The sequence below is a fragment of the Chanos chanos genome, chromosome 11, assembly GCF_902362185.1.
Source record: "Chanos chanos chromosome 11, fChaCha1.1, whole genome shotgun sequence".
In the NCBI taxonomy this organism is placed as follows: Eukaryota; Metazoa; Chordata; class Actinopteri; order Gonorynchiformes; family Chanidae; genus Chanos; species Chanos chanos.
This window is the reverse complement of record NC_044505.1, coordinates 15447616-15472615: the sequence shown is the minus strand read 5'-3', so window position 1 is coordinate 15472615 and position 25000 is coordinate 15447616. Positions and strand designations below refer to the sequence as shown.

Sequence of the window (25000 nt, the reverse complement as noted above, 5' to 3'; positions counted from 1 at the left end):
CAGTTTATTGAACAATGCATCCGTTCATTGTAGAAAAAAAAGAAATTAAACTTTGCAAATTGAAAGTGAAACCAAAATAAAGTCAAAACAAAAATGATTCTTACACAACTAAAAAAAAGTCTGCTCTGGCCTCCAGTGATGGAGGTCTACAAACAGCAGAAATCAGTGTAGCCTCAAAGGAGGAAAAAAAAATGACTAAGCCATGCTCAGGTACATCAGGTACATCAGGACAAAAGACAGGACCAAGAGACAGGGACAAAGACAGCCTCAACACAGGGAGCTCCAACACATATATATAGTTTGGTGACCCGCACCAAACAACAGACAGAGGGGGTGACAAACAACAGAGCATGGCCAATAAACAAATATCTAAGGTTATAATCAAACTAATACATTCAAATGAAATTTACATAATCATACACCGGTTATTTAACCAATAATCTTATTAAAGAAAACAAAACAAACACATTAAGAACATTCAGGAAACACGGGTGGATGTCTGGTCCCCTCAGATAGTTAATGATGGTACGATCCTCCTTGCATCTGGGAACCCAATAAAGAACTCGTGTTTCCGCACGTACCCCTTTCCACGACGGACCAATCTGGAAAGATGATTTGGCAGGTAACAATGAATAATGGTGGGTAACAGAATCTTTCAGCAACCAAGTTTGTGCACTTAACCTGGAAACTGAAAGAAAATAAAAGGTTGTGGACAAATGATAGTTTGTGTTGTTGTCTATTGCAGATTTTATGTGTATGTGATAACTGAGGTGGAAACTAAACTGTTGCAGTGGCCTATACGTGCGGCCATCATACACAGCCGTCACAGTAATGTACCTGTGTGTGGGACTTTTTTAAATGAACCGAATCCTGCTAATAGTCACCATATGTTTAAAATGCATCTGTTAACCTCAAATAATAAACAAATACCATTAACCTTTTTTGAGTTATAACTACATAATGCCATCACATACATTCTGTTATTACCCAACCATGCCTACAATCTAATATACTATGTATTGCATGGATCTTTAATTACAGCCAAGTCTACCAACAGTCTTCATATTTTATTCTTTCAGTCAGTGAGGTTATTTTTTTTTTTATCTTTTGACAGTACTAATTTCCATGGCGATCATGCCTGCTATTAGGAATATTACTTGTAAGGTGCATTCCCAAAATCCAGAAAGTGAGTACAAATGATCTGTCAGTATGAGACATACACAGGTAAAAAAATTCTGAGTGTTTCAAACAGTAGTCCTGTATTGTCCATACACAAGACTGAGGAAAAGTGAAATGTACTAAATAAAGGACACTATTCTAAAAGGCTTTGACTGGGACATTGTATTTTGAAACTGAAATTTGTTCAATTAAAACCACAAAAGCTGAACATCTGACTGCAGTGTGGAGGGGTTTGTTAGTGTGTATTTGTGTGGATGTGCAGGTGCATGCATTTGTGTAAGATCCACATCATCTACAATTGATCTGATATGATCTATGTGAGAACTGAAGGACAAGGTAGGACTAAAGCATGCCTTGTTGTGACATACACCTGTTGGGTGTGTTCTCTGGTTACCTTATGAGGTAACCGTAGCCTTCGGCCAGGAGCAGATGTCATCAGGTGGTACTCAGCCTTCACTGAGTGTCTCCACCCTTAACCACCACACTCTCCAGTTGGTGGCCAAATCACTGCCCGTCTGCTCCTGGCTCCCAGCTTCCCTCCTCTCATCGGAAACGGAGTGGCTCCTTCTGCCCCCCCGCGCCCCATCCTACCAGCTGCTCGTGTCTCGTTCCTTTCATTCAGGCCCAGAGCTGACAACAGCCGTCCATGTTGATTAGGAAACGTATGTGATGTGTATCAAGTGCAAGGTCTTCCTATGTATTTCGAAGAAGGGGAAATATCATACACCGTGAACACAAACCAGAAATAAGCCAAACATAAGTATACTAGAAAAATAATTGATCAGACACATATATACATATATATATATATATGTATATATGTGTCTATATATGTGGGTATAGATTTATTTATTTATGTATGCATTTATTTATTTATTTATTTTTGCAAGATCCACATGTTTCTATGTTGATGTAGACTTTTCTCTGCATGTGCACATATCGTTGTTATTATATGACTTGTTCAGTTGGGTTTCACAATTTATTGTTCACATTTAATGTGCACTGTGTTCTGATGTCCACTGTAGTACACACCTAATATTTTTTAAACAAAAATATACTTTGAAAAAAAAAAAGTCTTTGCAGCATGTTCATGTCCTTTTAAACTAATTGGAAAATTAAGAAAAAAGGAAATTTAGAGACATTTTTCTTCCTGGAACTCAAGAGGTTAGTGTACGCCAGTGTCTTTTTTGTGTTATAAAACCCTTTGTCTTATCAGACACACTGCCACTTAATGTCCACACTGTCACTTAATGTCCACACTGTCAGTCAGTGAGATGACGTGGTCCTGATGAAAGATGGAGACACAGACACATTATATATCATATTCTATATCAGTAATTTGTGACTACTGATATTCACATATTCTAGTCCAAGAGTATATGATATAATTCCATTCCATTTACCATTGACGTCAAACTCAACGTTTTTCTTGACCACTATTTTATTTATTTTATTTAGCATTTTGTGACAGGATGGAATTAATCACATATAGTTTTCACCCGAGTGTCTTTTTGGTTCTGGGTCCGTATTAGTAAGTTATTATCAGTCATTATCAAATCCACTGGATTAAAAAATCACTGAAACAGAATTAAACCAGAAACTAGAAGTCTTGAAAGTCAGAAAAGCCGTTGAACTTGAAGGCATCTTAAATGGGATGTGTCAATGCACAGATTCTAAATTCAGAATGGGCATACTGAGACAGAGAGAGAGAGAGAGAGAGAGAGAGAGAGAGAGAGAGAGAGAGACAGAGAGACAGAGAGAGAGACAGAGAGAGAGAGAGAGAGAGAGAGAGAAAGACAGAGAGACAGAGAGAGAGAGAGATCTGTTTGCTGTGTTTGGATCCAGTGTGAGATCACAGGCATCTACACAGAAGAAAAGAATTTAAAGGAGAAAACATATAACACTCATTCACTCACTCATTATCTAAACCGCTTATCCTGATTAGGGTTGCGGGGGGGTGCTGGAGCCTATCCCAGCACTCATAGGGCAAAAGGCGGGGAAACACCCTGGACAGGTTGCCAGTCCATCACAGGGCAGACAAACACACTCACACACACATTCATACCTAGGGGCAATGTAGTGTCTCCAATTCACCTAACCTGCATGTCTTTGGACTGTGGGAGGAAACCGGAGCTCCCGGAGGAAACATGCAAACTCCACATAGAGCGGACCCAACATATAACACACTCAACTCATTTTTAATCCTGGTCTGATCCTGAACTCTGCTCCACGATCCACACTACACAAGCACACAGCAGGAAGTGGATAAGTCTCATACAAACACACACAAGCAGAGAGTGAGAGCAAGAGAGAACGTGTGTGTGTGTGTGTGTGTGTGTGTGTGTGTGTGTGTGTGTGTGACAAAAAGAATGATGGATGTGTGTGTATATGTTCTGTATCTGTGTGTGACAGATATTGGGAGTGATCAAATAGTTTTCTGTGTGTGTGTGTGTGTGTGTGTGTGTGTGTGTGTGTGTGTGTGTGTGTATGTATGTGGGGGTTAGAGAGAGAGAATGACAGAGCACAGCATGTGTCAGGTTGTGCTAGTGTTTGAGAGTGATTGAGTGAGTGTGTGTGTGTGTGTGTGTTAAGCATCAGGAACACTTTCAACATGTAATTATATTTTATTTGTGTTTTTTGACATGTACATGTTTATATTGTGTTTGTAGCAAAATAAAAACAAATAAACAAGAACTCAAAAATAAATGGACAAGAATTTCTAAAAAAAAATCCATAAAACTTTGTGAATGAATTAACAACTGTGTATTACTACAGTCACAGATTTCTGATACATAAATAAAACTCTGGCTGTACTTTATACACACACATTTGTGTATTACTACAGTCACAGATTTCTGATACATAAATAAAACTCTGGCTGTACTTTATACACACACATTTGTGTATTACTACAGTCACAGATTTCTGATACATAAATAAAACTCTGGCTGTACTTTATACACACACATTTGTGTATTACTACAGTCACAGATTTCTGATACATAAATAAAACTCTGGCTGTACTTTATACACACACATTTGTGTATTACTGCAGTCACAGATTTCTGATACATAAATAAAACTCTGGCTGTACTTTATACACACACATTTGTGTATTACTACAGTCACAGATTTCTGATACATAAATAAAACTCTGGCTGTACTTTTTGTGCTTGTCAGTGTGTGTGTGAGATCAAGCGAGACTGTGACCAACTGTAAACGGTGCATGAACAGTGTGTGTGTGCAAGTAAAGGGTTTCTGTGTTTGTGTGTGTGTGTGTGTGTATGTGTGTGTGTGTGAGAGAGTATTTCAGAGTGTGTGTGTTTATTTATTTTATATGACACAGAGACACTGAGGAGCCATAAACTGTAAACCCTGCATAGAGGGGTTCAGTGAATGTGCAGTGGAATGTGTGTAAGTGTGTGAGTGTGTGTGTGTCAGAGGAGATGTTGTAGAAGGACACAGTTCCAGACCACCAGTCCAGATACACTCCTACTCTGTGTGTGTGTGAGGGGGGGGCAGGTATGTCAGTTCTCTGTTTATTGTGAAGGGCAGTGTAACTGTTACCAGAGCAGATCAGACTCCAGGACTTTTCATTGTGTCCAAACCAACAGTCATCACGCCGTCCTTTCCTCCTGATTCCTTTATATGTCACTGATATAGCTGCACCTCCATTCCACTCAGTCTCCCAGTAACAGCGTCCAGTCAGACTCTCTCTACACATGACCTGAAAACACCAACTATCAAATCTCTCTGGATGATCAGGATACAACTGTTTCTCTTTCCATGTCGCCTTTCTGTTCCCCTCAGACAGACAGAGGCGTGTGTTTGCTGTGTTTGGGTCCAGTGTCAGATCACAGGCATCTACAGAGAAGAAGAGAAATTAGAGGAGGAAACATATAACACATTCTCTACTGTGTGTTTGTGTGTGTGTGTGTGTGTGTGTGTGTGTGTGTGTATGTGTGTGTGTGTAAACTCACATTTTTTTAATCCTGGTTTGATCCTGAATTCTGCTCCATGATCCACACTACACAAACACACAACAGGAAGTGGATAAGTCCCATACAAACACACATAAACTTTCTCACACACACACACACACACACACACACACACACATACAAACATAAAATCACACACTCAGGAAATTATACAAATAAACCTCACATATAGACTAAGACAAAAGACTTCAGTAAACACCCCCCCCCACACACACAAATATCTGTCTCTCACACACATAAATACACACACTCTCTAACAGACATCCGCACGCACACATAAATACACAAATTAACTCTCATACAAATGCAGAAAAAAACACAGACATTGACAGACATACACACAGACTGAACACACTCATACATGTACACAAACACACACAAACACACACACAGAAAAATACACAACATTTCTATAAAATGCACTCTTTTAAAGTTCTTTTTTACTTACAAACACAAACAGAATAAATAAAAACAGAAAGAAGACTATGCAAATATAAAGAAATACATACACACACACACACACTGTCATGTCCTGGTCCCTCTGTCTTTTTTCTGTCTCCTTTTTGTTAGATCTCCCCCTAGTGTCAAGTCTGTCTTCTGTTTCCCTGTTTCTTTTGTTTCCCCCTCTTTTGGTCAGTTTTTGGTTCAGCCCTGTTTAGTCTTTTAGTTCAATCATTGTTAACACCTGTGTTCAATTAGTTTGCCTTGTTCTGTTGGGTTTATATACACCTTAGTGTTCCCTGTTCCTGTTATTCTAGCATTGTCTGGAGTTTATCTGTGTTATGTTTAATGTCTTTGTCTGCCATGGTCTTGAACGTGCATTTCTTTGCTACTCTTCTGTTAAGTTAGCTTTAAATAAGGAAAACACTAATCTGCATTTGCATCCAGTCTCAGACACACACACACACACACACACACACACACACACACTAGCAACACTTCTCTCTCGCTCTCACAGTCACACCTGCATGGAATGAGAGGGAAAAAGAATTTCTCTCTGGCCTGCACACACACACACACACACAGACACACCCCACTGCCCTAAAAAACACAGACATTTATGGACAAACACTCATGAAAACACACACTCTTCATCTCCCCCCTCACACACAGTATTTTTCTTAGACACACACAGAGCATTCTCTCTTGCTTTTACACACACACACACACACACACACACTCACTCTAATACTCTTTCTCACACACCCTACTTACTTGAGTGTGTCCAGTTGACAGTGTGGATCCTTCTCTCTGTCAGAGAGCAGCTTCACTCCTGAGTCTCCTGGGTGATTGTAGCTCAGATCCAGCTCTCTCAGGTGTGAGGGGTTTGAACTCAGAGCTGAAGCCAGAGAAGAACAGCCTTCCTCTGTCACTAAACAGCCAGACAACCTACAGAGAGAGAGAGAGAGAGAGAGAGAGAGAGAGAGAGAGAGACAGAGGAGAGCCTAACGAAGTATAACTGACACAAAAATCCTCTCTGTGTTGCATAGTTAAGCAAACAGACCCAAATCTGTACCTGGATCAGTGGGAAAGTGATCATACAACTCCACTGCTGACTTCATTCTGGTCTTTTTAGATTCTTAATTCTCACTCCTATGAGACCTGTACTTTTACCTGACTGAACTTTAGCTGAGGAGTCTTTTCACATGAGACCAGACCTCTGTTAAGGGTCAGAACATCTTTCTGTCCTATAATAAACACTGTCACATCGTCAGTGTTGTCATGCCCTGCTTCTCTCTGTCTCCCTCTACTGGTCACTTTTATGTTAGGTTTGGTGTTACTTCCTGGTTTCCTGAGTTGCAGTGTTGTGCTGGATTTTTCAGCCTGTGTCGTGAAGCCTGAGTCCATGGTCTGTAAGTTCCAAGAAGTCTTTTCTTTCATGTTTCGTTCTAATAAAACTGAGACAACCTTGCACATGCATCAAGTTCTACAAACATGAGAAGTGTCTACTGATAAAACACATTTAGTCTCCTGTTAATGGAAACTATTGGATACTAATACCATCTGATGTCCTTGGGTCATGTTACAGGTTGCATGTTTAGAGATTTTATGATGAAAATTACATTTGTATCATTGCATCTGTAGGATAACCAAGTATTGCAGGGCAAGTGTTGCAGGGAATGTCTGCGTAATTGTACTGCTCTTACAAATACATGGTACAAAAGATGATTCATAACTTAGATTAAAAATCCAGAGTCAAAACTGAAAAGGCTAAAACTAAACTAAACTAAAACTAAAAAAGACTGATGGTGTCATAGCAACACAATCATCTCATCGGAGAACTAAATGTAACAGTAATGTAAACAAAAGCAATGTCATATTTGGGACAGTCAGTTTTCATTTTTGGATAGTTTCAGGACTGTTCTAGGGTGTTTCTGACAAAAAGTCAGTCTGAGTCCCTGCATAAAGCATCAGTTCAGACAAAACATATTATAAACATTGTATTTTCAATGACTAACTAACACTGACCTCAGTATCTCCAGTTTACAGTGTGGATTCTCCAGTCCAACACAGAGAAACTTCACTCCTGAATCCTTAAGGTCATTGTTACTCAGGTCCAGTTCTCTCAGGGGACAGTTTACTGACTGTAGAACTGAGGCTACAGCTTCACAGGACTGTTCAGAGACTTTACAGTTAGCAAGTCTGGAGGGAGAGAGAGAGAGAGAGAGAGAGAGTGAGTATGAGAGGGGGGAGGGATATCACAGATTAACACAATAACTCAACATGCATTCCAAGGACAATAACCTGTTCCTTACCATCCTCATTTACTTTTTCACTTAATCCACTGTTTTCAATCGTGTATCACCAGACCCCTGAGTTACACTGCAAAGTTTCTACAGCTTTCTTAAAGCCATACTTCCCAAATAACCGACACCCGTTCAGTTGTCCAGTTATTTAAACACGTATACTGAGTTCATGACTAATATAAAAAGACAAGGCTGCCGAATCTGCTGGAGAGAAGTTGATTTCAGTTGGAGACATCTCCAGTCGCCGTCTGAAAATGGAAACGCTGTGTCTGGAGAGAGAATCCCCTCACATGCTCTCACTAATGTGTCAGAGACAAATCACAAAACTGTTTGAACAAACATCTAAAAGGGATAAAGTGAATATCATTCATGCAATTTTGTTAAGTTATTAAATAAAACCAAACTTACTTTAAATGTTGATGCACACAACACAGAGACAGTGAATCAGATGCCGTTGTGATTCCGGACAAACTCGATTCTTTCCTGTTCTCCAGTTTTTACCTCAGAGAGTTTGAGTTTTACCTCAGAGAGAAGTGAGTTTGTGTCCAAGGCCTACGTGGTCGTGATAATCCGTACATGCCTCAGAAGTGACAATGATTACAAAATGTAATTTATTTAATCTAAATGTAATCTATTTAATCTAAATGTAATCTATTTAATCTAAATGTAATCTATTTAATGTAAATCTGGTTTGGTTTTGTTGTGGATAATATAATACATTCACGAACAATCTCGACCTCAGAGTGCAACTGCAACCAAAAAAAAATTTAAAATTTAAAATCCACCTTTTTGGATTAGTTCATCTTCTGCTTTCTTCCTGCCTGAACTCCAAATGGTTTATACCGGTGAACTGTGTGTTTCTAAGACTTTTGTAAAATGCAGTTGTTGTAAAAGTGAGTGATAACATTGTAAGCAGGCTAGTGATAACATAACAAGGGGACTGAATGGGAGGGACCTGGCGACGTCTATATTGAGACGTGTCTGACTGCATCTCTCTGTCACACACATCCCTCACACACACACACCTCACACACACCCCTCACACACACTCCTCACACACACGCCCCTCACACACGCCCCTCACACACACACCCCTCACACACACACCCCTCACACACACAAACCTCACACACACACCCCTCACGCACACCCCTCACGCACACCCCTCACGCACACCCCTCACGCACACACCTCACACACACCCCTCACACACACCCCTCACACACACGCCCCTCACACACACCCCTCACACACACCCCTCACACACACCCCTCACACACACTCAGCTTGAGGACAAAGCACTTGTTTGCACCATTTCGTTGTTGTCAGTTTGATTTTCTGTTGTTGCATTCCTTTGTTTTCTCTGACTGATTCTGTGGTGTTGGAGGGCGGGTAGGGTTTTCATGTTCTGTACCTGCACTTTTTACCTTGGATTTAGATCAGGGTAGGTCAGCGGTTGCCCGGGCAACCCACCTTATCTTCTGTTGTCAGTGTAAAGGTAAGATCTATTCTCTCAGATAAGGTGTAGGTTAGGGACATGCTGGCCCACTCTGGTCAGCCACTGCCCATTCCTGGGGTACATCTGGGAGTCCCAGAATGTGTTTAAATGATTTTCTCACCATTGAGCGGTCAAGAGCAGTACACTTCAAATATTCCTGTTTTAAATGTTCATGTTTTAAATGACGGCAAACCATAAGCCATCAAGTGACCTCTTTAAAAAAATGAGGAGGGTGACACCTCCTCATGGTTAAATATGAACACTAGACTGATGTTAAATGTTTACTCACTGTGGATATAAAACAAAACAAAACAAAATACACACACACACACACACACACACACACACACATATATATATATATATATATATATACATATATATATGCATGCACAAGCTCAACTTTTAAGAAGCAGTTCACTAATATAGCTACTTAGATATTTTGTGCCTCTCTTAAATCTCTCCTGTCATGTTTTCGGTCTCACACTGGGACAGATGCAGTCAGGGCAAAGAGTGAGGTCTCAGTGTAGTAGTCAGCAGAACAACAGATCATTTTCACCCAGACAACACAGGAAAACACACGTGAAAACTGGTGTGAGTAAATATTAATTTAAGACCTCAGGGCAGAAAATGTAACAGTTTAAGATTTTTTAAGGATCCACACATACCCTTATTCTGAATCAGTGGGAATGTCACAATTCTGTGGATAACTGCACAAGGTGGCAATTCTGGCATCGTTAGCTTCTTGACTGCTAACATTCATTTCTCACAGTTAGCTACTTCACAAGCAAAATTAAAACTACTTTAACCGACACACAGACAAAGGGAAGTATTCATATGGCAAAATTCATTTCACGTAACAAGATGATCTGCCCGTCCGTTATTGAATGAAGCCACACTGACTTTTCATAAGTTTAAATTCCACAGTTTACCGACTAATACTGACCTCAGTATCTCCAGTTTACAGTTTGGATTCTTCAGTCCTGCACAAAGCAGTTTCACTCCTGAATCCTGAAGGTCATTGTTACTCAGGTCTAGTTCTCTCAGGGGACAGTTTGCTGACTGTAGAACTGAGGCTACAGATAAACAGGACTTCTCAGTGAGATTACAGAAAGCAAGTCTGAAAAAAGAGAGAGAGAGAGAGAGATTCTCCCACACACACGCAAACACACACATGCAGAGAGAGAGAGGCAGATGGTTACTTTACACATTCAGTGTGCTCAGCGAATCTACAGAAAGAGAAGTTATTGCAGTTCATGAGGCTAAGAAGTATGCATGATATAAACTGCACAGAAAAACAAGACTGCATTTCATGGATCAAATAACAGAAGTGAGAAATTACATATACATGTAGGGGGGAGACGACCATGGCAGCTGAGACCAGCTCCAGATGGCTGTGGTTGACGAGAGCCCGCAGTTGGAACCCTTCTGCAGGTCAAGGCTAATTTGGTCTTCGCTGCCACGCTCAGGCAAGGCGCACAGGCTAAGGAGCAAAATGCTTGTGACCCTGAGATACCTGCTGAAGATGCAGAAGGGTTCCCAGCAATACCAACACTCTGATCACCCTGCCACCAAGGAATACCACCAAGAGGAGCAACACCATATCTTAAGTAGCTCCAGCAGTTTCTGCTTGTAGAAAAGCGTCTCTGATGTTTGTCTCTCTTGAGGAGCTGATTGTTTCATAAGTGCCTCAGCTAAGTTCATTATCAGACCAGATACACACACACACACACACACACACACACACACACACACACACACACACACAAGTAAGTTAAAGGAAAATAATAGAATGTGCTACAAGTGGGTCAAAGAGCTGCCATGATATAAACTATTGCTTGTCAAGCATCACAGTTCAGTACTAGACTGATGTACATGGTAAAAAGAATCTCATAGGTTAGTATTTGCAGAAGTGTCATGCAATTCACAACTTGGAGTGATAAGTTGTTAGAAATAACAATGTGCAGTGGACAATAAGACATGACAACTGAGGCTGTCTATAGTTGCAGTAGCAAAGCTTATATAAGACATGATGTAGTCACAGTCTGTGTTTTACTAGTCAGTGCATGAGACTAAAAAGCATTAGGAAACTCCATTAACCCAGAATAACATCACTCAGTACTGATGATGTAATGCTGAACTCACTCTAAGCAAAACACTAAGTAATGCTGTAAATGGCTGCTGTTTTGATAGTTTATCTCTCTCTATATGATGTTTCATTCAGTCATTTTCTAATTTTATCCCAGTTAGGGTGCACGAGGGGTGTTCATTGGGCAAAAGGCAGGGAAACACCCTGGACAGGTCGCCAGTCCATCACAGGGCAGACATGCACACACTCACACCAGTTTAGAATCTCTAATTCTCCTGATTTCCACATCTTTGGACTGTGGGAGGAAACCCACACAGACAACATGCAAACTCCACACAGAAAGAATCAAACCCAGGACCTTCTTGCTGTGAGGCGACAGCACTACCCACTGCGCCACCGTGCCGCCTATATATAACATCAGTGCTTTAAAAAAAAAAAGTCCATCTGTTTCTCATCTTCTGTTTACATACATTGTCTCTCTTAAACTAATTCTTAATGCCAAGATTTTGCAAAAACCTTTTAACTAATAACCCTTTATGTGGATACTAATAGATCAGCTATAGAACATAGTGGAAATGACATAAGCAAATTTGATTCAGAAGACAATAATTTGAAAAGACACATTGATATAGTAAGAAATACAATAAAAAAAAGAAAAGAAAAGAAAAGAAAAGAAAAGAAAAGAAAAGAAAAGAAAAGGGAGAGGACAGGGAAAGAAGGAGTCTGTATCCTGTTGTTTTGTTTTACAAACTATCTTCCACACTTCCCATTGTTTAACTATATTTTCATTGAAAAACTCACACACTGGTACAAACAGATTTCTCATCTGGATGTCTCATAAGAACCCAACTCCTTGCCCTCTGATACAGCCCTGCCAGTCCCTCTCTCTGGAAGGAAACGAGTGAGTAAGTTCTGCCACTGTAGATCAGAGCTACAGACGGTCCCCGAGTTACAAACATCCGACTCACAGACAACTCGTACCTACAAAAGTACTGCCATAAAGCCTATTATATTAAAACATTTGAGTTAAATACAATGGTTTGTAATAACGAACGCACACACCACTTTGTGACTCTCGTGAAAACATTGTGTGGCTTCAGAGGTTCGTCTGCTCGAGGAAGGAGAACGCCGTCCACCATTTTAAGTCAGATCACATTGCTATTAACACTGCGTATGTACCTGCTCTGACTTACCTGCAAATTCGACTTCAAGTCAGGCTTGGGGAACGGATCTCGTTCGTAACCTGGGGACTACCTGTACATGTTATCAACTAAAGTAAATGCACCACTAAACTGTTGTACTTACATAGCCTGTTTGGTGTTTTTCAGCACTGGCAGAAATCTCTTCAACCCTTCATCTGATCCTCTGTATTTCTTCAGCTCAAACTTTTCTTGGGTCTCCTCTGACATCAGCAGGACAAAGACCAGAGCTGACCACTGTGCAGATGACAGTTTCTCTGTTGAGACATGTCCTGAGCTCAAGTAATTTTCAATTTCATGCACGAGGGAGTCATCCTTCAGTTCATTCAGACAGTAGAGGAGATTGATGCTCCTCTCTGATGGGATGTTGCCATTCAGTTTTTCCTTTATGTGTTCGACTGTTTTCTCCACACTCACTGCTCTGATCACTGTTTGTGGCAGTAGTTCTTTCAGGAGTCTCTGATTGGATTCCAGAGAGAGGCCAAGAAGGAAGCGGAGGAAAAGGTCCAGGTGTCCGTTCTCACTCTCTAAAGCCTTGCCTATAGCAGATTCATAAATAGCTTCTGTGCTCTTAAACAGCCATTTCAGTCTGTTCTCAACTGTGTTTGGATAAAGTGGGTTCTTTTTCTTGTTTCGATGTGAGAGAAACACGTAGACGGCAGCAAGGAATTCTTGAACACTCAGATGCACAAAGCTGAACACCATTGTCTTGCAGACTCCCTGCTCTTTACTGAATATCCGTGTGCAAACTCCCGAGTGCACTGAACCCTCACTGACATCAATGCGACACTCTCTCAGGTCTTCCTCATAGAATATCACATTACCCTTTTCCAGCTGATGGAAGGCCAACTTTCCAAGCTTCATGATGATGTGTTCAGCCTTATCTTGTTTTCTCTTTTTATTGATGTTCTTAGCGTCATCTTTCTCTTTCATTTGATCTGTTTGGAAAATCAGAAACTGTACGTACATCCCCGTCAGTGTTGTGGGAAGTTCTTCGCTGGTACCTTTGGCTAGCATTGGCTGAAGCACAGTGGCTGATATCCAACAGAAGACTGGTATGTGACACATAATGTGGATGCTCCTTGATTTCTTTATGTGTGAGATCATTTTTTTGGCCGTATCCTGGTCCTTGTCACTGTACTTCCTAAAATATTCTTCCTTTTGTTCGTCACTGAATCCTCGTACTTCAGTCACTTGGTCAATGTAGTCTCGAGGGATCTGATGGGCTGCTGCTGGTCTGGAGGTTATCCAGACGAGGGCAGAGGGAAGCAGATTTGCCTTGATTAAATTGGTTATTAGTCTACCCACTGAGGTTTTCTCATTACTGTTTTTCAATTTCTCTTTCTCTGTAAAGTTAAGAGGAAAACGGCATTCGTCAAGTCCATCAAAAATGAACATGACTTTACCGTCACCACCTGGTAGAGATCTCAGTTCAACAGAATCTTCAAAATGTTCATGAAGCAACTCTGTCAGGCTGTAGTTTTTATCCTTCATTGAATTCAGCTCACGAAAAAGAAGAGGGAAAATAAAATCTATGTCCTGGTTGGTCTTTCCCTCTGCCCAGTCCAGAATGAATTTGTTCACCGAGACAGTTTTGCCCACTCCAGCGATTCCCATAGTCAGCACTTTTCTGTTTCTTCGACTTGGATCAGACAGGACTTTGAAAACGTCGCTGCATGTGAGTGGAATTTCCTCTGTGGTAAATCTTTTAGCTGATGCCTCAGCCTGCATAATCTCATGTTCGTGAATGACTCCTCCAGTCTCATCCTCCACAATGTAGAGATCAGTGTAGATATCATTCAGGAACTTTCTATGGCCCCTCACTGATGTTCCATCCAAAATGCGCTCATATTTCTCTTTCAGACTGGACTTCATCTTGATTTTGACAGCTTCGTAATCTGGTATAACTATGTCAAAGGAAATGCAAAATTTCAAATTTAGAAATCAGATTACACTGGCTTGTTAAATATATGTGTGTCTTCCAGGCATACAGTCACATTTTAATTAGAGTGTATTGGTGATTTTGGCAGGGAAGTTCAACCTCTCCTTGGTTACGTACAACCAGTACTTGAATATGTGACCCAGACACTAAGTTGGAATAATCTCCCTGCACCTGAGAAGAGCATGTGATTGTTCCTGAACAAAAACTGATGTTTGAAAGGACAGGTCAGTTCATAGCTGTCAAAATGCAATGTCTTTTATCAGGGTGAAATGAACCAAACCTTCATTCTGAGCTGACATGTTTGTCTGGAGTGAAGTGGAGTCAGCTGGAATGACTGCACTGTTCTGAATAGACCCTTCTTCAGATTTCAGTCCCACGGTGAGGCCAAGAGACAGACAGAAAGAATAGGAGAGAAACTGTGAATCATGTCGTTATGATTACCGCTCTTTTTTTTCTCATCTCAAATACAAAATTTCAATATGTTCGTTTCAAATGTGTGTATGTTTAGATAATTCAGATGAACATGATGTAAAAAGCTACTGACTGTATATGACACACATAACAAATACATTAACACATCAAAAAAGACACAGGTTCAGTTGCGACAAACGTTCAGTTTTCCTCTGGTTACTCACCTGGGCCCCAATTAAGGAAATAAATTTATTGCTTCATGTATGAATTCAGTTATCTGACATGTGGCCCTTAATCAGCCAATTCAATAAAAGGAGTTACATGTCTACTGTATGTGATCTAAAACCAAACTGGTCAGTCCAGGGGAAATAAGAAGTAAGTATGTTTCTCTGAGAGCAGGACATGTATCTGTAGACTACCAGCAGGATTTCTCATCCTTCGCACTGATTTTGGAATTTTGACCACAATGAGAGATCCCCTCCCATTAGCACGATATTTCGTAACCACACCATGAACTCGCACTAATTCACATTTAGTGCAATGAACCCATGTTGTAAGGGGACCCTAAATGTCACCTGTTAGGTATTCGTGGACAAAACATAAAAAAACACAGCTGAGATGTACTTGATTTATTCAGAATTTCCTTGCCCTGGATACGTATCAATTTAGGGTTCTTTGCTGTGATTAATGATAATTATTTGCAATTATAAATTTGGTCAGATTACGGTTTCATAAAAGGTTTGCATTTTTGTAGATATATTTTAAATTAAAAGGAAAGACAAATAGTCTCTGATGGCAAAGTTTTTCTGTTACATATCGTCATATGGATGGCACAGGCTATGTGGTGTGTGTGAGCCTTGTCTGAACTGACACTGACAATAGCCAATGAGAGTGGAGCAGGCAACTGCTGGATTGTGAAATAGTGGAGCCCAAGGTCATGACTTTGGCTGTGGCAGAATTGTTCAGTGTGTGATTCCCTGTCAGTGTCAAAAGCCAGACCTGGGAGCAGCTGATGATCACTCCTATTGGACGGTCTTGACTTTTGACCTCATTTCGCCGGCCAGTTGAGAAATTTGGCTTTGTGGAAAATCTCCCGGGCCTCAGTTTGCGAGCTCCATCAACCAAAAGCGTAAAACATAACCTGTAATTTCAACTCTGTGAACTTTTAAAAATTAAATTCTGCCCATGAATAGGAGCACATACTCTTGGTTGTATCCAAAGAGCCATTTCAAGTGAAGCGTTCTGTTTAATCATGTGTCTTCTTCCATTGTATCATGAAGACATGGGACTCTGACAAAACACAGTTACTGAAGGCTGCACTGGTCAAACTGAGGAAACGATCTCAGATGTTTCACAGACCAGTACACTACTGTGTGTTATGTGCCAAAGCCTAATGCTCCATCTCTATTACTGACACCTGCATCTATAGCCACCTCATTCCATAGCCACCTCAATCATTTACTTTAATCACAGAAGGTACCACCTTAATCCTGACACCCCTAACATAAACATTTGTGTGGTAAGTATCATGTGAGCTGTGTTACCTTCCCTGAGTTTACTCTCTAGCTTCTCAGCCAGGTTATTCTGCTCCATCATCCTCAGGATGAGCAGTGTGATCTCCACAGCACCTCTTGGTTTGTATCTGTCCACCATCTTATCCACCATGTCCTGTACATCAGTGTTCTCCAGCTGAGCCTTTGGGATGTGAGAGAAGCCTTCTAGCGTATTCTCTGCAGTCAGGTACCACTGAAACCTCTTCAGTTCTGCTCTCCCCAGCTCTTCCAGAGGAACCAAGAGGATCTGTGGAACCGCTGGCATCTTGAATCACTGGGGAGCATGTGACGAATGAGATTAGACATAAATATGAAATAATATTCAACTCAAAGACCACATTTACGGTGCGTTTATCACGCTTTTACCAATGCAAGCGTAGCGGTGTGGCATTTTACACTAATCAATCCTGCTCAGGTATTTTACTCTCACATTACAAATGTATTTATTGGATTTTATACAGAGGTAAGAGGATTCATCTCACACATGGACTTAAGATATGGCCATGGCTGCTCTGGTGAGGAACCTTTATCTTTATCATCTTTATCTTCCATTGTAGCAGCCATCAGTAAAACTGCCAAGTTCAGTTGTTAAAAAAAATGAAGCACGCACTTGACTGACAGCATTGGAATAGTTTACTGTGATTGGTTTTACCCTGTGATGAACATAATATGGCCTATCACATTTTAGAAAAGAAAATTCGTCCGCTGAATTCAAAGCTATGCCTTAAAGTAACGAGTAACGAGAACCTTCATAGAAATGTAGTGGAGTGAAAAGTACAATATTTGTATGTCAAATGTAGCGGAGTAAAAGTCATAAGTTTCCCAAAAAAATAACACTCAAGTAAAGTACAGATACTCAAAAAATGTACTTAAGTACAGTACTCAAGTAAATATACTTCGTTACTGTCCACCCCTGGTCAAATGAGAGTCCTATGTGTGCAAGTTGTACTACGCATGTTGTGAGCTGTGATAACTGCACACAGCTCATGAAGTAACAGCCTCTTCATTAAAGCTCATTAAACTTCAGGCAAGAGTTAGTATTTTACTATTGCAATTCAGTGTTCAACAATTTTTTTTAAGTACTGTTGGTAAATTCCTTGAATGCCATCCATTAGATTAGAGGATTAAGTGTTAACTGGCAGAACCGGGGTGACAGTGGAGGTCGTCAATGAACTATGCATTTCCTACACGTGTAGGATCCCCTTCGTGTTTTTTTTTTTTTTTTAATAATAATAGCATTAAAGGTGAGTTTAATCTTTGTTTTTCTGTTTGAAAAGGGTATTGCCACACCTTTGTCTCCGCCTCCATCTGATTTGGCCAATCAGCACTCAGCTACACCGATGCATTAACCACCAGCTCATTGACTAATTACCATGTACACTTGTTCCTTGTTCATGGAGATAGACAGATGCCAGTGGGTACACTCCTTGTTTTCTCTCAGTTTTTTTTTTGCGAAGTCTCTCATTTCCTGGAGTTACAAAAAGCCTTGTAAGTTCTGACGGTTCGTTATGTTCCTCCCCCATATTTTGACTCTGGGCTGTTTTCCTGTTTTCGATTCTCACTTGACCCACAAAAGTCTGATATTTGAGATATGACTCTGGCCTGTTCCTGCAGTTCGATTTTAAACCACGTCTCCAACACAGGTTGGCTCAGCACACGCATCCGTGACTCTCTGAGTCATCATGACAGCTCTATATGTGGGAGCGTGTAGACATTTCTTTTAACCGTGTTGTTTTAGTCATGTACAGACACAAAAATGTCAAACACACACACACATGCTTGTGTTACAGACTTTCTCGTCTTGACCCAGGGAAAGAGGCAGAGATGTGAATCCAGGCCATGTCTTTGACACACTACACGCTCTCTACACAGGTTTGTTTAAACAGGACCTGCCCCAGACATTTTTCAGACTGCGTCAGCACTTTGACTAGTCGTTCTCTCTCAGACTACGGTTCTGTTATGAGACCATGAACAGCATTAACAATGTGAAAACAGAACAAATATGACCTTACCTCGATATGGTCATTTATTTCATCTTCTTTAATGATCTCTTTCTTTGTCCTCTTGATACAGAACACACTCACAGAGAGAGAGACAGAGAGAGAGAGAGACGGAGACAGAGAGAGAGACAGACAGAGAGAGGGGGAAGAAGATATGAGGTAACCTAGACTGAAGATCACCACAGAACAGGAAATCCTCTAAATGAAGGAACTTGTGCCAGTTTCTTAAGCCATTTGCCCTTTAACATTGTGTAACCTTCATGTAAATGCATTTCAACTCGCAGTCTAATGTATTTAGCTAAACTGACATGTTTTAGTGATCAAATCCCAATACTGAAACACAAACCTGTCAGGGCACATCATTGCCTGTTACATGACTGTCTGTACTGACATGACTGTCTTGTACTGACATCACTGTCTGTACTGACATGAATGAGAGGACAATCTCCATGTTACTGAGGATCAATGATTAACAAAAAACCAGGGCTTTATCTCTCTCATACCTTTCATGTTTAAAAGTCATTTCTTTGGATCTCACTGACTAACACAGTCATTAGCATCAGAATCAATCTGCCTATTTTTCGTTGTGTTTCATTAGAACTGTTTGAGTTTCAGACTCCATACACACTGTGCTCTCTTTTCTGCTCAGACATGACGTATTAAAGACAGAAGAACAACAACAGATAAAAATAAAACTATAGCATTCTGACATGTGTCCTGTTTACAAGAGAAAAGACCTTTCAGACTGTTCATACACAAACATTAATTTGGTTTATAACTTTTAGTACTATTATGTAGTGATAATTGTTTATGATTAAACAATATGGAATATGATGAAGGACATGACAAATATGACAAAAATCCTTTATTATATTATTACTTTAGATATGCTGAAGACATTCCTGAGCAGAGAGAGAGAGAGAGAGAATGATTTCATATGTGTGCTTGATGATGATTGTGTATGTGTGTGTGTGTAAAGAGAGAGAGAGACACACACACACACACACGCGCGCGCACACACACATGCATACACACATCCATGATTCACAGACAACACAAATAACAGAGAGAGAGAGAGAGAGAGAGAGAGAGAGAGAGAGAGTATATGTGTGTAAGTGTGGGGGAGAGCAAGAAAGAGTGTGTATGAGGGAGAGAGAGAGAGAGAAAGAGAGAGAGAAGGAGAGAGAGAGAGTGCGTGTGTGTTCGAGAGACAGAGAGTGTATATGTGTTTGTGTAAGAGAGAGAGAGAGTGCAGTGCAGTGCAGTCAGTCAGAGAGTGCAGTCAGAATCATGATGAGCTCCTGATGAAAAATGAAAAATGAACCTAAAAGTGAGACAAAAATAGAAAAATGTGATGTAGTTTCCAAACAGGAAGAAATAGGAAAACATTTCTTATCAAATTCTGGCACTTTCATGTGGATTATGACAAAAGAAGACAAGAAAAGGGAAAACTGAAGGAAAACTGAGGGCTGACTGCTACAAACAGGTTTTTCAAACTAAAACTTTAAACTGACCTGTAACGTAAGGTAAGCCTGGCCACAGGCCAAGGACATTTGCCCAAGAAGTCTTGTTTCTAAGACATACAGTATTATTACAATATTAATACACGTGTTATTACATATTAGAAGATCTATTATCAGATTAGCAGACTAGCATAGCAAACTGAATGTTGACAGTGGAGAGTGACAGTTAGAGCAGTAAACATTCTATCACCATGGAAACCAGCCAGACAGCAGAAAGCAGAGAAGTGGAGTTTCCCAGTAACTGCAAAACCTCTAAGGAAAAGAAAAAACATAAAGAGCATGTCTTAAGAAGTAATCCAGAGGTCCTCTTTACAGACTTTACAAAGCACAGGGACAAAAGAGTTAAAAACAATCTGATATTTCACACCAACTGCCTATCTGAGTGGAAATCTGTCCTCTGCAAACAATACGATCACATATGTAAGGAAGGCATTGGACGCGGAGGCAGACTAACAGTCTGTGAGGATGAAAACCTAGACACAGACAACCCTGAGTCGACCATCACCTACATCACCTAATCCAGGGACATGAAAATTGTTTAAATTCCTTTGAGCAGGCATTCCCTAAACTGAAAGCAGAGGTACAGAAAGAGAAATCGTCAGGCTACCTTGAAAATGAAGAACAGATAAAGGAGACAACTTCCACCTTGACCCCTGCTCCACCATCACCCCTCAGCTCTGACAGACAGTTAAGAGAAAGTCTGGCCCTTCTTGAACTGGAATTGGCAGAATTTAAGGAGCTCATGCAGGCCAGGCTAAACGATTCCCCCTACGACTCCATCAGGCAGCTCCAAGAGGAGCTTCAGCAGCTGAGGACGAATACCCAGACCACCATCTCTGAGCTCAGATATACCATCCAGGGTATTCAGGAGGAGAACAAAAGTCTCAGAGCCCAGGTGGCAAAGTTTAAAGAAGATGCCAACGACAGGGAGAAAACCCTCTCAAGACAAATAACACAGATGCAGGAGCAAATGGAGGTAAAACAGACTTCAGCAACTGACATACAAAGGGAGAAACACACATCAACAAACACACAGGCATACACAGAGGTGCAGCTCCCTCTGCCCAGCACCTCAAAGAAACAGTTAAACTCACGGCCTAATTCGGATAACAAACCAGCAAAACACACCATGCAGGATCCACCACCAACAACACACACCACTGACACACAATCACTCACTGAATCCTCCCCTCACCCCCCCACACCTATAGAAACGTTGTCTGCTCCGCAGAATATGACCAAAACACCAAACTCCCAGGTGGTGCTTCTCATGGACTCAAACGGAAAGTTCCTGAACCCTGAAAGACTCTTTCCTGGACAACGTGTAACAACCAAACGCTGCAGTAACAGCAGCCAGGCCCTTCGTCTCCTTAATCAGAACGCCCTTGGCAGACCCAACTGTATCATTGTCCACACTGGCACAAATGACCTCCCTTCCCAACGTCGTGGGACTGCAGAAACAATGAAGAAGGTGGCAGAGAAAGCAAGCAGAGAGTTCCCAGAATCCCGCATCATAATTTCTACTCTCCTTCCACGTATAGACATCCCTCCCCACATCATCCATGACATCAATGCAGAGCTAACCAGAAGCTGCTCTGCCCTACCCAATGTCCATGTAGCTCATCACCCCTCCATTGGCCCCCGAGATCTGTATGATGGACTTCATCTTCACAAGGATGGTGTCAGAATCTTTGCCAGAACTCTCAAAGATGTGGCTCTAGGACGGAATCCAACCAACCCACAGCCCCATCCTCCCTATCTTATCCGCTACCCTCCCCCACCTTACATGCAAGATAACTCCTTCATCAACTGGCCTCCCCCCTCAAAACAACCATATACATCACCTCATCGCATGGCAACACCCCAGCCCAGCACCAAAAAGAAGAGACTCTCTTCTACCAAAACCATCCAACAACCAGAGAGACAGCAGAGTTATGCTGCAGCTGTGGCCCAACCCACCCCTGCATCCCACCAACCCTCTGAGCTGGGAGAAATCAGACACCTGCTTCACAAGCTGTGTGCAGGTCTCCTCAAACAGTGAGATCAACACAAACACACAGACATAGGCTTAAAAAAAAAAAAAAAAAAAAAAAATCTTGGTAACATAAAATGTAACGTTTTAGGAAAATTGCACCAGAACTGTTTTCACTGATTTGTCTCACAAAATTGGTTAATTTCTCATTGTAATTGTATTCATGCGATCTTTTTGCATTAGCTGTTGGAACATACAGGGTCTCTACTCCTCAACCTTTGGTTTAAAGAGCACAAACCCTGAATTCTTGACAAGTGTTAAAAACAGTGATATCTTGATACTTACGGAAACTTGGTGCCGAGAAAGAATTGTAACTCAGTGTCCACCAGACTATTATGAGATTATAGTGCCCTCAGTAAAATTAAAAAAAACACGCCGTGGCAGAGATTCGGGTGGTATTTTGGTGTGGTGCAAAAATGAATTGGCTAAACATATTTCAGTTATTAAAATGGAAAAAAATCACATCTGGCTAAAACTGCAGGATTCTATTGGCATTTCTAAATTTACAACCTACCTCTGTGCTGCTTACATTCCCCCAGTGGAATCAGTTTATTATGATGAAAACTGTTTTAAAGATCTCTATACAGAAATAAGCCATTTCCAGGCCCAGGGAAAAGTGCTATTGTGTGGAGACTTTAATGCACGGACAGGTACTGAGTCTGACTTGATAGATCCACAGGGCAATGCACATGTGTTTGGCCAGTCCCCTTTGCACCTCTCACCAACCACCATAATACGAAACAACCCAGACTGTGTGGTGAATAACAGTGGTAAAGAGTTAGTGCACCTCTGTCGAGCCTTAGGTCTGTACATGCTTAATGGTAGGATCAGAGGGGACTCTTTAGGGAGGTTTACGTATTCTTCAGCTCTGGGTAATAGTGTAGTGGATTATGCAGTCACTGACATGGACCCCTCCTACTTCAGTGCATTCACTGTCAGGCAGCAAACTCCTTTCTCAGACCACAACCAATTAAATATATTTCTGAAAATGACTGACCAACCCACTAACACACAAATGAAGCCCAGTGCGCTGCACAAGCTTAATCCCACCTACAGATGGGCTCCAGACAGCCCAGAAAAGTTTACACAAGCCCTAAACTCACCTGATTTGACAAATCAAATTACTAAATTTACAGATAAACCATTCCCCAATGACAAAAAAGGTATAAACATGGCTGTTCATGAGCTGAACCTGATTTTCCACAGGGCAGCAAAAAAGGCTAGCCTAACAAAAGCCAACAGCAAGACAGTCAAAAAACAAAGATATGGGAAATGGTTTGACACAGAATGTAAAAATATCAGGAAAGAGCTAAGGCACCTATCAAACCAAAAACACTACCATCCCCAAAACACAGACTTAAGATTGCAATATTACAAAACCCTCAAAAGCTACAAACAAACAATCAAAAGAAAAAAACAAAACTACACTAACAAACTTCTCCATGAAATTGAAGATTCCATTAATAAAAATCAGTTCTGGGAGATGTGGAATACTTTGAGTGCAAAAGAACCACAAGAAGTACCCATTCAAAATGGTAATATTTGGATTGAGCATTTTCAAAACCTCTACAGTGAAATACAATCAACAGAGCCAAATCAAAATCAGAATCAGATCAAAGAAAAACTACACAATTTTGAATCTATATTTAAAAACAACCAAAATCCACTTGACTACCCCATTTCAAGTGAAGAATTGGCACAAAAATTAAAATCTTTAAAACCCCGTAAAGCTTGTGGTCCAGACAGTATCAGAAGTGAGATGCTTAAACACAGCACGCCTGAGATGCAGAGAGCTCTGCTCAAAGTATTCAATCTCACCCTAAGTTCTGGCTGTTTCCCTGATGTCTGGAATCAAGGGGTCATTACCCCAATTCATAAAGGTGGAGACAAATTGGACCCTAATAATTACAGAGGTATCTGTGTGAGCAGTAATCTGGGGAAGGTATTTAGTAGCATTTTAAATGACAGAATCCAAACCTTCCTTAATGAGCACAATGCCCTGAATAAAAGTCAAACTGGCTTTCTCCCAAACCCCCGTACCACAGATCATATCTACACCCTGCACACCCTAATCCATAAACATGTAAAAGACACAAAAAGTGGAAAAATATTTGCTTGCTTTGTTGACTTTAAAAAAGCATTTGATTCTATTTGGCACACAGGATTATATTACAAACTTTTAGAAAGTGGTGTAGGGGGTAAAGTATATGATGTGATCAAATCAATGTATTCAAATAATAAATGCAGAGTAAAAATTGGCAAAAAACAAACAGAGCTCTTCACACAGAGACGTGGAGTGAGACAGGGCTGCAGCCTGAGTCCAACACTCTTCAACATCTACATTAATGAATTAGCCGTGCAGTTGGAACAATCTGCAGCCCCTGGACTCACCCTTCAAGACACAAAGGTCAAATTCCTGCTCTATGCAGATGACCTGGTGCTCCTGTCACCCTCTGAACAGGGCCTACAGAAGCACCTGGACCTGCTAGAAAAGTACTGCCAGACCTGGGCCCTGGCAGTAAATCCTATAAAAACAAAAATCATGATTTTCCAAAAGAAGCCCAGATGTCAGGAACACAAATACATGTTCACTCTGGGTAGCACTGTCCTAGAGCACACGATGCAGTATACTTACCTCGGTCTTCCCATTACTGCATCAGGAAGTTTCAGCACGGCAGTGAATGCACTCAAAGAAAAAGCCCGTAGAGCACTCTATGCTATACAATCCAAATTTTACAATATAAATATACCAATCACAATCTGGTGCAAATTATTTGACAGCATAATACAGCCTATTGCGCTGTATGGAAGTGAGGTCTGGGGTCC

At 40.9% G+C, this 25000-nt stretch overlaps 2 protein-coding genes across 2 annotated transcripts in view; both read right to left on the bottom strand.

Annotated features, from left to right (window-relative positions):
• Positions 1-4507: 4507 nt before the first annotated feature.
• The window catches only part of LOC115823953 (NACHT, LRR and PYD domains-containing protein 12-like), a 45564-nt gene continuing 25071 nt past the window's right edge, over positions 4508-25000 (bottom strand). The window contains exons 7-11 of the mRNA XM_030788000.1: positions 10372-10545; positions 7650-7823; positions 6396-6569; positions 5160-5206; positions 4508-5043 (exon numbers count right to left, since the gene is read on the bottom strand). Of these exons, the coding sequence (XP_030643860.1) occupies positions 4508-5043; positions 5160-5206; positions 6396-6569; positions 7650-7823; positions 10372-10545 (1105 nt within the window). The remainder of the gene's footprint in view (positions 5044-5159; positions 5207-6395; positions 6570-7649; positions 7824-10371; positions 10546-25000) is intronic.
• Positions 12816-16884, bottom strand: LOC115823954 (protein NLRC3-like). The gene is made up of 3 exons (XM_030788001.1): positions 16577-16884; positions 15097-15098; positions 12816-14611 (listed from the first exon to the last, which is right to left on the bottom strand). The coding sequence occupies exons 1-3, from the start codon at positions 16882-16884 to the stop codon at positions 12816-12818; spliced, it is 2106 nt and encodes a 701-aa protein (XP_030643861.1).

Coding starts and splice junctions, on each gene's coding strand:
- LOC115823954 (XM_030788001.1), bottom strand. CDS start 16,884: ATGCCAGCGGTTCCACAGATCCTCTTGGTTCCTCTGGAAGAGCTGGGG.